At 44.1% G+C, this 14533-nt stretch overlaps 1 protein-coding gene across 1 annotated transcript; it reads right to left on the bottom strand.

The window, feature by feature from the left end:
• Nucleotides 1-26: 26 nt before the first annotated feature.
• Nucleotides 27-13581, bottom strand: hyou1 (hypoxia up-regulated 1). Its single transcript, XM_063894837.1, has 24 exons — nucleotides 13359-13581; nucleotides 12387-12462; nucleotides 12070-12163; nucleotides 11238-11316; nucleotides 10961-11115; nucleotides 10643-10719; nucleotides 10369-10550; nucleotides 9967-10082; nucleotides 8837-9023; nucleotides 8347-8481; nucleotides 7673-7755; nucleotides 7321-7453; nucleotides 6944-7131; nucleotides 6658-6796; nucleotides 6453-6510; nucleotides 4882-4958; nucleotides 4574-4723; nucleotides 4292-4461; nucleotides 4117-4204; nucleotides 3663-3919; nucleotides 3499-3583; nucleotides 3025-3280; nucleotides 2817-2924; nucleotides 27-1411 (listed from the first exon to the last, which is right to left on the bottom strand). Exons 2-24 carry the CDS (start codon nucleotides 12454-12456, stop codon nucleotides 1362-1364), a joined length of 2937 nt encoding a protein of 978 aa, XP_063750907.1. The 5' UTR covers nucleotides 12457-12462; nucleotides 13359-13581; the 3' UTR covers nucleotides 27-1361.
• Between the last annotated feature and the right edge of the window lie 952 nt (nucleotides 13582-14533).

A 14533-nucleotide genomic window follows, 5' to 3' on the forward strand; every position in this document is an offset into this window, starting at 1 on the left:
AATGACATCATTCACTAAGAACACAATTAAAAACCAAAAGAGTTTTTATTAACAGCTTAGAAAGACAACATTGTTTGCATCTTCCATTCCTGACTTTGTTTTCTACAGTTCTCCCCTTCAGATAGTCCACAGTGCTGCAAACACACATAGCACCCCCCCTCCCCGTTTCAACGGAAAACAGAGCAAACATCTGCACCACAGGGTATGTCGAGGTAAAGAATGGTGACGACACAAATTAACCCCCCCCCCCCTTAAATGGTTTAGCAGCTTATGAAAGGTTGAAAGATGGAGTTTGCACAGCCTGCCTGACACACCATCAGCTTCTGCTGGCTTCAGAAAGAAGACTCAGTGATCACTCCCTTCCTGCAGCCGGAGCAGCAGGATGGTGGCACACAGATAGGTGGAGTCTTTTAGGATGTCAGTATTACAGTGCACATACACGAGCAACTGGGGGGCAAGCAAAAAGTGCTGCATGACAGACCCAAACGGGCACTTTAAAAGGAGAGCTTCTCATGAATGTATTCAGTCAATGTGGAAAATAACCTCTGACTGAGCTGCAGGGGGCAGTAGAAGTGCCACCATCAGTAGTTCTGCTTTAAACCGTGGTGTTCCACCCTCTGCATGTCTCCAAACGAGGCACAGTTATGCCTGCATTGCTGATCAAGTCTTATCTAATAATTTCAGCCGTCATTCGCTTTAGTTTACATGGTTTTAGAAATTAGTCTTTCTTAATTGACAGCCCAGTTCGGTAGGTTTATTATGACCTCCTATATTATACCACAAAACCATGAATATTTATGACCAAATAAAAAATCAACCGACTGTGCTACCACATATTAAATATAATGTAAGTGATTACAGTATAAAGGGTTCACATACATCTATAAGTCATTTGGCCAAATACATTCTGGTTTGAAGCAAAAAAATTAATTCTAAATGACTGTTAAGCAACCCCCCCACCGCAGTGATCAATACCAACCTGGCCATGAAAACAAAGTGAAGCTGCAGGTGCTAGGACCAATACCAACCTCCCAGCTACAGAAACAGAATCAGTGCAGAGGAAAAAGCAGGACAGCACTGCCTCCTCTCCCTCTCCATCAGCTGGACGTGAGGCGGTATGTGTCTGGACCTTCATCGCTGCTTCTTGGTGTTTGAGTGTCCGTTGCTTACAGAATCCAAGAGACGGAGGAGATGAGAGTACAGAAGAAGAAGTGGACAAGCTGAGTGGTCTCCAATCCTTATCTTCCAGCGGTTCAATTTACAAGGACACAAGGAACAAATTAAACAAAACAAATAGAGAGAAGGAGCGCAAACATTTATACACTGTCAATAAATAAAGTGATTTTTCCCCGGTCCAGCTGTTATAATTCATCCTCTATGTGGTTCTTAGGCTGGCTCTTTTCCGTTGGTCCTGGAGATGAGAAGAGAGAAAACATGAATACTGTGAGCATGGTGGACTCCATCAACTCACTGTGCTGGGTAACTACAGCACCTGTTTACTGATTTAATAGGACACACAAAAAGCTTGTTGCCATGGTGAAACCTGTTAGCGGAGATGTGAAGGCCTTGATTGCAAGGAGAGAGAAATCCAGACCTGGTTTATGGTCTGACCGGCTTTGATGATGGTAAACATCTGATCATTACAATCATTACTGAAATGCAAGACGACAAAGGATTTACATTTCCTACTACAAGCCCGGGGAACATGACACCCCCGTCAGCTTGGTCTACATATCTGTCCTTCACAACAAGAAGCAGCTGCTGCGAGTCTGCAGTGAAACTGAATGATGGGATAGCTGGTTCAAATGTAAAGATGCTCATTTGGAAGGGGGGAAATGTTATTCAACCCTGTAATGTAATAAATGACATCACTTTGTTCTGCAGGTTTTATTTCTATTCAACAGGTGGAACAACAGCAACAGACTATCATTCCAGTTTGAAAACACTTTGGTTTTTGTTGTTATGTATCATAACTCCCCCTATTTATACCACCAAGTCTTTGGAGTACAACACATTTATATCCCTTCATAAATCCACTTTCTCATGTCAGAATTCCCAGAGTTGTTGTGCAGATCAACTTATGTACAGATAAAATAAATGAGTTGTTGAAATACAGGGTGTCTTCCTCCCTTTCCCTCAGCTGAAGTTACTACAGACCACTATGAGATGGAGGGGGTTAGAGTTATGGTAAGCCTAGAGTCAGAGTTCTGTCTCTTTAACATGTCTAAATCCTTCTGGCAAGCTAAAAGCGTCCTCCACCTTTAAGTGCTTCACCCATCCAAAAGTGCTACATAGTATCAGCTAAGGGAAGACAATCTATAGACGATCCTGTAGAGCCGTACGTGACATTAATAGTTGACGATACTATTCATCAGTATGATGCTGACTTGCTCATGATATGCTTCTAAAACTTTGAATGTTTTTCTTTTACTTGGTCCTTTTCACACTGCAGCGAGTAAACCCCTCTTACACGTGTTGGTCTCACAGGTATTATTCAACCAATAAAAATCATTAACTTGATTTAGTTTTCTTGAATCTCTCATTATGGGAGGTGGCATATCTGCAGGTCTGGAATTGAGCGTTTGAATGTTTGAGTGGGATATGTAACAGATGAGAAAGTGCAGTAGAAGAGTCCCTATCATGAGAAGGAAGCAGAGCCTTCTGAGGAGAGCCGGCTGAACACAGCGGCTTTAACCTCCATGTTGCTGGATAATGAAGGAGGTGACCGTGCAGCAGTGACCTCCTGCTCCATGAGCGTCAGTGAGGAGTTGACTAAAGCTCTCCGGCATCATCAGCTACAGGAATGGCAGACCGACCTGTGGTTGCTGATTCTTCTGTGGGCTGTGATGGGCTTTCTGAGTCTGTGTTTGCAGCGCTCTCTTCAGTGGGCGGGACTTCCACCGGCTGTACTTCCTCAGGGCTTTCTGTATTTAGAATGAGCGTTTTGAAAAAGACATGGAGAGTTGTTTTTTTCTAACGTCATAACAGTTGGAATTATTTTTTGATACAACACGTTCCACCCACCACTCTGTGTGTCTGCGCTCTCCTCTGTGGGGGGGATGACCTTCTCCTGGGAGGTGTTGTTGGACTTGCTGCTTTTATCGGAGCTCGTGCTGTTCTTGGCTTTGGCTTTGGGCTTGGCAAACTTGGCCTTGTTGAGCAGGTAGTTGAGCTCCCGCTCCAGCAGAGACACTTTGGACTCGAGGTCTTTGGACAAGAGGACGGGCCGCTCCTTTGGAGAGCGCTTCTCTTGCTCTGCCTCCGTCTCATTCTTCCACGTCTGCAGAAAGTGTTACACCTGAGGGTCAATTTACTCAAAACAAGGAGAACTGCTGACTATGAAAATGATCATATATGTATTCTCTAAATAGATGCATTATTTGAAATTTAGCATATGCCCCCTAATGGAAACTACAAGCCTTCTACCAACACAGTTTTGACTTTCCTATTCCACCTTGAGCAGACAAAATTAGGAGGACGACCAGCACCCCCACCTACCATTGTTTCGTTGATCACTTTTTCCAACATATTCAGCTCCACTTCAGTGAAGATCTGGTCATCCTCTGGGATCTGTTTGGCAGTCCTTAGAAGAACAAATACATTTTGGTCAATAACAAAGTCCCTCGTCTCTCTGAAATCCTCACATCTCCAGCGGCACTCACCTCAGGAAGAAGCTGGAGGTGTTGAGCCTGCTGTTCAGGGTGGCCAGGCGCTCTGGCCACTTGCGGCGCTCCTCCACCCTGAAGAACATGTCCTTACACAGGTTCTTCAGCTGAGACAGCTTCTCTCTCAGCTGCTTGGTGGAGGCCGCATAGCCCTCCTCATCCATCCACTCGGACGCCTCGCTCAGCTTGCTGGAGATCTGCTCCTTCTCCTCCTCCGTCACCACCAGCTGGTAATCCTCCTGGTACAGCTTGTCCTGGAGAAACAGTGTGTGTTTGTGGGGGGAGGCCCAGGTGATGTGGTGACATGTGAGCCAGCTCTTTCTATCTGGCAGACTATTATCGTTACTTAAGAATAAAGGATTTTAAAGCTGCTTCAAGTTTTCCTTGAAAACAAAAAAGGCATAGGAGATAAAGCTGAAGATAAAATTATGGTAAAGCATGAGCTGCTTACCTGCGTCTCAAAGATAAAAGCTTCCAGACTGTTGAGTGACTTCTCCCTCTCCTGTTTGGCCAGGTCTCTGTCTGTCAGATCCTGCAGCCTGTGAGGATACAAAGACTCGTTTCAGCCAATCACTGAATACGGAAAGAACACGAAACAGAAGAAAAAGGAAAACTTGCTGCTTTACTTCTTCTTGGAGGAAGTGAAGTCCTCTGCAGTAGGGTCTAGGATGTCGTTGGTGATGAGTTCCGCTGTGATGTCTTCAGAGATCTTGCTCTTTTTCTGAGGCTTTGCCTTCTTCTCCTCAGCTTCCTTCTCTGCCTCTGTGTTCTCAGCTTTCTCTCTATCCTTCTCCTCCTTTACCAGCAAAAATATGTTTAATAAAGTTATTTTCTCATTTACAAACCACACCAATAACTTCTCTCAGTAATTTAATCTAGATGTTCCTCTCAGCTGCCGGAGATCTTACCGGAGCGTCATTCTTGCTGCCTGGCTCCTCGGTCTTCTCCTGACCCTTCTCTTCAGCTGAACTTTTCTCGTCCTGCTTCTCCTGGGCCTCGTCCTTGCCGTCCTTGTCCCTGTCGTCTTTTCCAGACTCTGGAGGCACTTCCTCCTCGTCCTGAACAACAGAAATCAGGAAACCCTGTGAGCCACCGCCCCAGGCCTGTAAACCTTCTGAACCCCCACAGCTGGGACATGAGGGGTCAGCAGTTCATCCAGTCAAGGGTGAATTTAGTTTGTATTTGATTAACAAACATTTTCCATGATCTGAACTACCTGGACAGGTTCCGTCACATTTGGGGCGGGTTCCGAGGATCCTCCTCCAAACAAGGTGGAAATAGTGTTTCCCAGTTCTGAAACAGAGTGGGCTCAGTTAGTAATATGAAGTCTCATAAACTATAGGACAGGCTGTAGTTGTGACAACTTTAAAAAAGGTATTTTAATGAAAGCAATCAACAAGCCCAACAAATATATTTTTCCTTACTTTCAGCTGTATGGCTGTGTTCCACTTCAGCACCACGCTGGAAGCAGGGTTAGTAACAGTGTAACGTGTTCCAAAAGTAACGGAGTATTACTTTTTGCTTAACGCAGTAATATAATGCAGTACTTCTGAAATGTGGGTAATATAATACCCATTATAATTCTCAGTAACGCAGTTACAACACATTTTAACCCGAAATGATGTGGTGTTTTGTTTCTAAGAATTCACAAACATCGTGAGACATTCCAACACCAGAGAAACAATTGTGCAGGTAGAATAACTCAGTACGCCTGTTTACTATTGGTTAAGAGGGCTGCAGAAACAGATTCACAATGGCGAGCTGCAGGCTCACAATGCAGAGCTGCAGGCTCATAATGCAGAGCTGCAGGCTCGGAGAAAAGAAAAGAGAAAGACAGGAGTGCGCGCAGGTCAAAGCAACAGAGGGTAACTTTCTCTGGGTCTGCTGCTTGAACCCCGAGAGGTTCAGAGACTCGTGGCAGAGTGTTGAAGATCTGCAGCCTCTGTCCTCTGTGGAATCGCCGGCTTTTAGAAAGCTTGTCAGCCAAATCCCCGTTAACACACCAATGACAAGGTGAGCTAACGCTGCCATAGAGACTCGTTCATATACAGCAGGTCACAGGGCCGTGCAGAGGCTCCACTAACATGTTGTTAATAAGCATGAGTTTCATTTCTAGCTCTTTTACTAATGTTCAGCATGTACTGCCAGATAGATAGATAGCTTTAATTAATGAGCTGCAATAAACTACATTTTAGCATTTAAAGCCATACTTTTGTGGTTATTTTGGTGAAAGTATCTCAAAGTAACGCAAAAGTAGTGTAACGCATTACAGTTCAGAGACAGTGATAATGTAATGTAACTTATTACTTTAAACAGACAGTAATAAGTAATATGTACTGTATTACATTTTGGAAGTAACTTGCCCATCACTGGTTAGTAAACAGTGAAAACGTGACAGAAGCCTTGTGGTGTCACTGTCCCTCTTTCAGACAAAGGCTGGTGCTGGAACAAGGACTAACAAATCGCTTCTGATGAGTTTAATTTGTTTTGTCGAGTTTCAAAGTTGTTTTAGGATGATCAGAGAGGTCAGACTTGTGTTTTTGTTCATATAGTCTGGAGCATATTTTGTTGTTAACTAAAAGAATGGTCTAAATCCTGTCAATTTAATTATGATGTATATAATCCCTTAAACATGCCTCAAAGAGCATTGTGGCAGAAGGAGCACCAAATCAACATGACCCCCCCCCCCATGTCAAGTTTCCTCAGCGCTGATCAAAGGAGGCAATAGAAGCGGTGAGGGATGAATTTCAAGGTCACAAAAACACCGCCATAACGCTCGGAACCTACTGGTTAATGTGGACTCCTCCTCTTTCTCCTCCACAACAGTTTCGAACACAGACTCCACCTGCGGATTACAAAAATACAACATTAATCTGAATGACACAAATAAAACATACTCTTTGTTTTGATTCGGTGATTATAAAGTACATGAATAAAACTAAACAATTTCAATCACAGAAGGTAGAACATGCGTCCTGAGGCGCTGACTGACCCGATCCAGCAGCAGCACCCCGCTCTCATCCATGTTGAAATGGGCTTTGATGCCTTTGGACTCTGCGTCGGCATTCTTCTCGAAGCTCTCGCCGACTCCAGACAGCTTGACTGTGGTAAGGTTCAGAGAGCCAAACACGCTGCGAAACACGAGCAAAACATTCAAAACAGTTCCCTGAAGGCATCGTACATCTGACCGTTGAATGCTTTTAGAGTCCAGGTCCTTTGGTTTGACTAGCAGTGCTTGAGTGATCACATCTCTGCTCTGAAGCACTCCGCTAACTTACCTGAGGTCTTCCTGACTCAGGTAGCTCAGGTCGCCGTAGTTGATGTAGAAAGCGAAGTCGTCGCTGTAGCGGTTGAATGTGATGACCTTGCGCTGGGGGTAGGGGGCCATCCTCTGGAAGAGGATCCGTTTGTTGTGTTTAAGGGTCTTGATACCATCCTCCTCCTCTGACTCCCGGGTGAATTCCACCTGATGGAATTAAAAACATGTGGTTAGTGTTTCCATGGGTTGTATTTATGCCACATCCTGTTTAGATGGTAGTCCTGTACTAAAACAACGGGCAAAAGCGTAAAGATGTAGGTACTGGAAACACAGCCTTGTTTCATCTCAGCAAAACCACAGGAAAAGCTGAATGAGGCAGTGAGTGAGCGGACTGACCTGGATAGGGAAGACGGCTGCATCTCGGACCAGGAAAGGTTTGACCTTGAAGGCCTTGCTGAGGGCGGCGGCCTGGTACACAGCTCCCATGGCTGATGCTTCGTCAGCGTTGATGTTCTTCGCCAGCTCCTCTCTGCACGGCAAAATACACAATTACAACCCCAGCGTGTCATCCAACCAAAGGTAAACTCAACCCCCTCTAATCATAATCAGGATGATTGCCAACAGCGTCAGTAAAGTGTTTGCCTTGGTGATTTGGTGGAAATGTGATGCAAATCAAGTTGTGGAAAAATGAGTTCCTCATGTTCACTTTGAAAGTGGAAGTGATGAAATGGGAGAGGACAGTACTTACTTCTCCACAGCTTTGAGCAGCACTTCCTGAACCTTGGGGACACGGGTAGAGCCGCCTACTAAAATCACCTGCTCTATTTCATCCTGTCGGCAAAAAAAACTCACTCAGTACAAAACCTCTGTTCATACTCACTGCTCAGCTTTTCCCATCAGATCAAAAAGAACATCAGTCCACACCGTAAGATGGTAGGGACCTTAACGTCAGAAAGAGCTCTGCTTTTGAGTTTGGATTTCAACATCTACATACTTTTTTTGTGAACATTTATTTTTAGTTTGTAAGTACGGAAATAAATGGAAGTGGAAAAGACTAAAACGTTGTCGTTAATGGAGATTACACAAGTCCAATTTGTTTGCCCAGTTGGCCAATCCCTCTGTGATATTGAGTGGCAATAGTCACCATACCTGTGTTTGGTCCTTTTGTACACAGATCTGGGAAGAATACAAGATTTGTAAAGTTTTTCTCTGTTCAACTTGTACGTACCAGCAGGTTCAGGGAAACCAGAACTGGCTTGTGGTCCAGCATGAGTTTCTCACCGGTGTGATATGAAACACATCTTTTGTTGAGCAGGTAATGTTCTTTTATGGCAGACTGATATTGTGGTCTACTGGCTTATGTGCTACCCATTTATTTTCCTATTCTTATTCTATGCATCTGCTGGGACCTGCTGTACTGACCAGCTTCATCTCTGCGGTGCTGAGGGCATCCTGCACCGGGCCCGGCACTCTGTCGAACAGATCAGCACACAGCTCCTCAAAGTCCGTCCTGGATACCTTAGCTTTGAAGTCAATGTCATCCAGTAAACCTTCCACCTGAGCAAGAGAACGAAAAACTATGTTATCTTCACGTTTTGGTACCGCATCCACATTTTAAGAGGATCAGGAGAATTGATCACTGAACTGATTTGTGATGCGCCATTTGACCGTTCATAGAAACAGCCGACCTCCCCGAGAAGCTTGGATCATTAGTGATTATTCAGCATCTCCATATTATGCCATATCTTAATATAACAATATGTTGATGAAATAAAGTCAACATGTGATGCCATTTACTCGGGTGTGAAATGTTACATTTTGTTGTGGTTTCAGATGCTGCAGAAAGATCAGCAGCTTTGTTTTAGACAATCAACAGCCAGATGGACTGTGGGCAGCGGGACCCTGCACTCACCTGGGCCATGAAGTCCATGTTGGCACTGAGCACGGTCTTCAGCCTCTGGGCCTCTTTGAGGAGCTTGGCCATGGCCCGGTGGTTTTCCCTCACGTCTTTCTTTGTCTTCTTCTGCTCGTTGAACAGTTTAGCCAGGTGGTCCCGTAGTCGCAGGTCCATCTCAAAGCCCCCAAGCCCGCGGTCAAACCTATGGCCAGAAAAAGAGGAGCAGGCCTTAGTCTGACGGAATCCCTGTTTTAAATCTACAAGCCTGACCATTACTCCATCACCTTTACTCATAACAATAAAGCCTGGCTGTGAAGACCAAGTACTCGAGCAGCAAGCTGATAAAGATCAGCCAGCTTCCTCAGCTGCAGTTGTCCATCATAAAGACCACGGCGGCCGCTTTGCTCGGCAATCCTTGACGTTTTACGTCTGATCATCAGTGGACATTTCACTTGCAATTTATTTGATTGATTACAATCTGTGCAAACTACACTGCAAATGTTTGAATTTTTTAGCTAAATTTCGTTCTGAATTTTAGCCACTGTTTTACCTATTCTTCCCCACACACGCCTGCTTCTGTCCCAAGTTGAGTGTAACTATGAATAATGACGTTTTTAAACCACAGAAGTTACAATAAACAGTTTTACCTTAGCAAACACTGCTAAACAATTCCTGAGAAACACATCAGCTAATACACTCGATGTTTGACTCCTGAATCTCACAGCGGAATGACCAAGTTGGCCAGAGATAACTGGCGACTCATTTCACAGAGCCGTGGTTTCTTTTAACAAGAGCAGAACCATGGACAGCTGTGCTGCCCAGTCAAGCTCCGAGGATCAGATCCAGACAGAGTCAGCATTATTCTATAGGACCCCACAGGGACTACTGACGTAGAATAAAAAGAAATTAAGAGCCATATCGCTTTTTAGAAAGCAGAAGAATGACTTTGCCTAACATGATGCTAAATATACAAGACATATTTAAAAACACGTGAAGCCAGGTCCCCTGAACGCAGCACAGGATAAACTTCCCACCGTGAAGCAAAACAAGTTTCCTTCCTCTGATCTGGACAACCTTCCCCAGTCTTAAAAAGGCTTAAGAAGACAGAGCTAATTGAACTGTGCTCTTGGCGGCTCCAGACTCACCCGACCCCTCGGATCTGCAGCTGGGGCTGGGTGCCCGCCTCCTTGGTCTTCACTGTCTGGTATGTGACGATGGTGGCCGTAGTGCTCCCTGAGCCCATATCATAAAACATGATGTTCTGAAACACAACAAACTCATCAGTGGGGCTTGTCGTGTGTGCCACAGTGACAGACACATTTTGAACAAGATTATTTTAAAGTACAAAATGGTAAGAGACACATGAGGATAAAGCGGCCAAAACGCTCTGTTTGGTTATTGTCTCTCTTGTCTTTCATATACACTTAATAAAAGTTATTAGATACATTCATTGTGAGCTTGAGTCTGCACAGGGGATTTGTTGACAATAATAAATATTAGCAGACCAATTAATAACCATGAATTTGGAAGAAATGCTGACTGCTCACCTTGACTGTGTTGTCGATGTCTTTCCTCCTGAACACTCCGTAGTTCAGGGCCACGGCGGTGTTGTCGTTGATGAGCTGCAGAACCTTGAGGCCGGCCATCTGAGCCGCCTGCAGCACCGCCCGCCGCTCCGCCTGGTTGAAGAAGGCCGGGACGGTGATCACTGCGTCTTTGACCGGTTGTTCTGTGAGTTGAAGAGAGATGAGGAGGAGGATAAAGCTAAGAAACTTGCCTCTCATTAAAACGGTGATGATCTTCTTCAACGTGCAAACTGACCTGCAAAGTCCTGAGCAAGCATCCGAGAATAGTTGAGCATCATCCCGAGGAGCTCCTCAGGGGTGTACTGCGTCTCTCTGACAAGAAGAGAAGCCAGATCAGAGGCCCGGTCCAAAGCAGTGTTGCATTTCCTTTTATAACCTATTGACGTTTCTATGACAACTGCTATAGTGCCTCTAAGGATAGCTACAGTATCTCGCCATCAGTCACGTTTTTAGAAATAAGCTGTAATAATAATAATAATAACAATAATGCTAAATAATACAAATTAATATTTATTGTATGAAAGACTATTGGATAAATGTGGCACACACTCACTCTGAGGTTTTGAAGTACACTGTTCCTCTTACTGGGTGCTCCAGCAGCTGGTGCTCAGGGAAACGTTTCTGGTAGAGCGCCACCTGGAGGTTATCGTGCTTTTTTCCCAGGAGACTTTGGAGGTGTCTATACACAGTTTTAGGGTTCTTCACAGACTGAAATGTAGCAATATATGAGCATTAATAGCAATCAAGGAAAAATACACATCATTCTGAGATCATTTGATTTGCTGATATCTGATCAAACTCAGTTCAGGACATTTGAGAAGAAGTCGTACCACTCCAAGCGCACTGTCTCCCAAAAGTCTTTCATTTTCCTTCAGACACACAGCGATGGGGGTTTTCCTCCGCGACTCCCTGAAGAAGAGCACAGCAGACACATTGTTTAACACTTTAATGTCCTGAGGGATTTGTTTCACTCTTGTATTCTGATCATCAGTGGGAACATCCCAAGTCTTTTAAGTTGCATTCATGTTTCCCTCACTTGTGTGTTTTCACCATGAAAATATGCTAGCAAAACATGATTATTGGCCTTTTTTGAATTTTTCTTAAAAGAGGCATAATTTTTCTGATAAAATTCTAACTTTGCAATTCAAACCCGACGCTGTGGGATTATCTGATTCACTTGTGACTGAATAGAAATGAAGATAAATAAATATCTAGTTGTTAACAGTGTGTTTCTTGCTGACAAACTCTGCAACTCTCTCTGGGTTTATTTATATGCATTATTAAAGTTAACAGGAGAAACGGCAGATCAAGTAAATCAAGATTTCATACTATATACTATTTTTAACTACATGGTTGATCAGAACACAAATGCAGTTGAACACTTTGAGGTGAGTTTAATCTGTTATCTGTCTTCACTGCAGTATGAAACTGCAGAGATGTTGAAATGTTTCCCCTCAGAAAATGATACACAGTCTGTGATGAACACTCTCGAGTCTCAAGGCAGAAATAAAAGCTTTTCTCAAAGAATGGCGCATCAGATTGACGTCCAAATCAGGAGGATCGTGGAGTCAGGATTTATCAAATGTGAATTTGGAATTATTAAACTTTGTGTCGGCAAGCAAAGTGTTTACTCTCTCTGTACCAGGTTCATAAAAGACTCACTTGTTAAGGACAATCTCCATCGGCACACCAGGTTTCACTATTGCGACTTTCATCCACTCACTGCCCAGGTCCACGGACATGACAGCGACGGTCCCTGCAAACACACAGACATGTGTAACATAAAGCTGCTACACCAGGGACTTCCAGGTACAGAACACTAGCCAAGTTATCTAGGTCTGCAAACACAATAACAGGTGTAGTCAGGGTGGTAAAACTAGGTGTTCTTTCATCAGTCCAGCCTCTAACAGCACTGCTCAGCTCTGGAGAAGGGCTTCATGTCAGAACAATATTTCTGTGTATGTTGATGATCACGTTACCTGCAAGAGAAGGCAACATTGCCACAACAAGGCAGACGAGAGCAACCAGTGGCAGTTTCCTCCCTCCCATGGTGAGCTGAAAAGATATCAAAAAAGTAACTTTTTATTAATTTACATCATCATCTGAATGAATATTCATTACTCATCTAACCTTGACTATATTTACTGTCTGTGTTAAAAGACCTTCACACACCACCATCGATACCAAACACCTTTATTGCCCTGATCCTCTTTGTCCGTCAACCTGCACTGCACAGATCCTTTCATTCAGTGTGGTTGCACTAATCATCGTGTGGAAGCAGGTGCTAACCTCAGAAGGAAAGGAATAAGATGATTCACTAGAAAAAGCCGAACCTGTGCAGGAAGAAACTGGAATAATGACAGAACACTGATAATGTTCACTGCTAATGTTTCCACATGTTTCTTTGGTGCTAATCTGGCTGTAATTCAGGTCCAGCTGGATCAGCCACCATCACACTCTGCCACTGGCCTTTGCCCAAGGAAATGCAAAGCAGTTCATGCACCTGATCACACCTACACAGGTGTGGACAGTTCTAAACACGTGGCATTAATATTATGACCAGGCTTTGATATTGAATAATCGAGGGGGGGGGGGGGGGGGGGGGGGGGGGGGGGGGGTGCATACATAATTACTATTACTTAATTAAAAACGAAAGAATATGCCTGGTCCTTTAGAGGTTCACCATCTGGATACACTGGGTAGTTGTAGGATAGGTTGCTGATGTAAATGTATAGGCAAGTTGCACATAACTCTACTGTTTAGCCTTTCACCGTTAACCGTTTCATTCACACACCACTGGATCACCAGGACCTTGTTGGGACTTTTCTGAATAAAACCAGCTATCCCTGTTGAGGTGCTGTAGAGGTGATAAGCAGCTCTAACATGAGTTGACAGCTACAGATAGCTAGCTAACTGTCTGACACCATCAGTAAGAAGCATGATGGACTCACTCTGTTCCAGGAGCTCACGTTTCCTCTGCCGGCACTGATGCAGATGTTCACGGTGCTCTCCGGGGGGCTTCTGGGATCAGTGTTCCTGGTCTTGCCTTGATTCAGACCCTCTTTGTTGTCACACTTGACCGTTTTTAGTTCCCGTTATCACCGGTTCCTTCTCATCAGTCGGGCCCCGAACGCGGCGTCACCTCATTGGATCCACCAATGCCGCTGCTGCTGGAACCACTGCAGTCAAGCTAACAATAACCAAACACTCTATTTCCGGTCAGCGTTTCAGCGCAAAACGCCAGTAGATTAATATACGGACACGTTTTTTGCACCAGACGTCCAGTTATTTTTTAATGGTTACGTTTCTGAAACTTTAATATAAATGTAAATGAGGATTTGCGTAACTACGTGGTGCATTTAAACAAAAAACAACTGTAAATGTGACTTCTGAAGTTGTATTAATATCATTGCACTCCAAAATGTAAGGTTATCTAAACTGGAGGAATGGGTACAGTGCGATAGTTGCCTGTGGACTCCATGGTATTTCACTCTTCTCAGCGCGCTGTGTTTGATATCTTGTGCTATTTAGAAATATGTGTGCTCTTAGTTTGAAAGGAAGACCCTTTTGCCGCCGGTTAATTTACTCCGACTGTCTTGCTCTTGATGCCTGGTGCAGCAAACGGCTGTGACCCTCCACTCCAAAACACGCCCACCACGCTCCACGCACTGCTCTGTGATTGGTCCACGTGAGGTCAGTGACGTCGAAAAACTTCTGGCGACAATCAATTGGTCCACGTCCAATAGTGGGCGTATATCGAATGACGGCACTTCCAGGTACATTTGGATGAAACCACATGCCCCTTTGAAGTTATTTAGTAAAGTCATTGTATAATTAGTTCAGTTAAGAGAACTGAAGCTACCTTTTATACATATTTTTGCAAAGATCATGAAAGGCCTCTGAGTGCATCTAAAATTGAAAAACTGAAAAGCTTTTGAAGGACAAAAATCTCAGCAAAAGAGAGGAAAATGCTATATATTTGCAACAAGAAACGCTAAACCAGTGTTGAAGCACCCAATGTGAGTTGGGCACTTAGGTTAATGGCACACATTGCATTTGGCAAGCGTTTTATTAAATCATATTATACATACACAGTGAATTGTTCACTGTGGCAAAAAGGCAACAT

This window comes from Eleginops maclovinus, chromosome 11 (genome assembly GCF_036324505.1).
Source record: "Eleginops maclovinus isolate JMC-PN-2008 ecotype Puerto Natales chromosome 11, JC_Emac_rtc_rv5, whole genome shotgun sequence".
Taxonomy (NCBI): domain Eukaryota; kingdom Metazoa; phylum Chordata; class Actinopteri; order Perciformes; family Eleginopidae; genus Eleginops; species Eleginops maclovinus.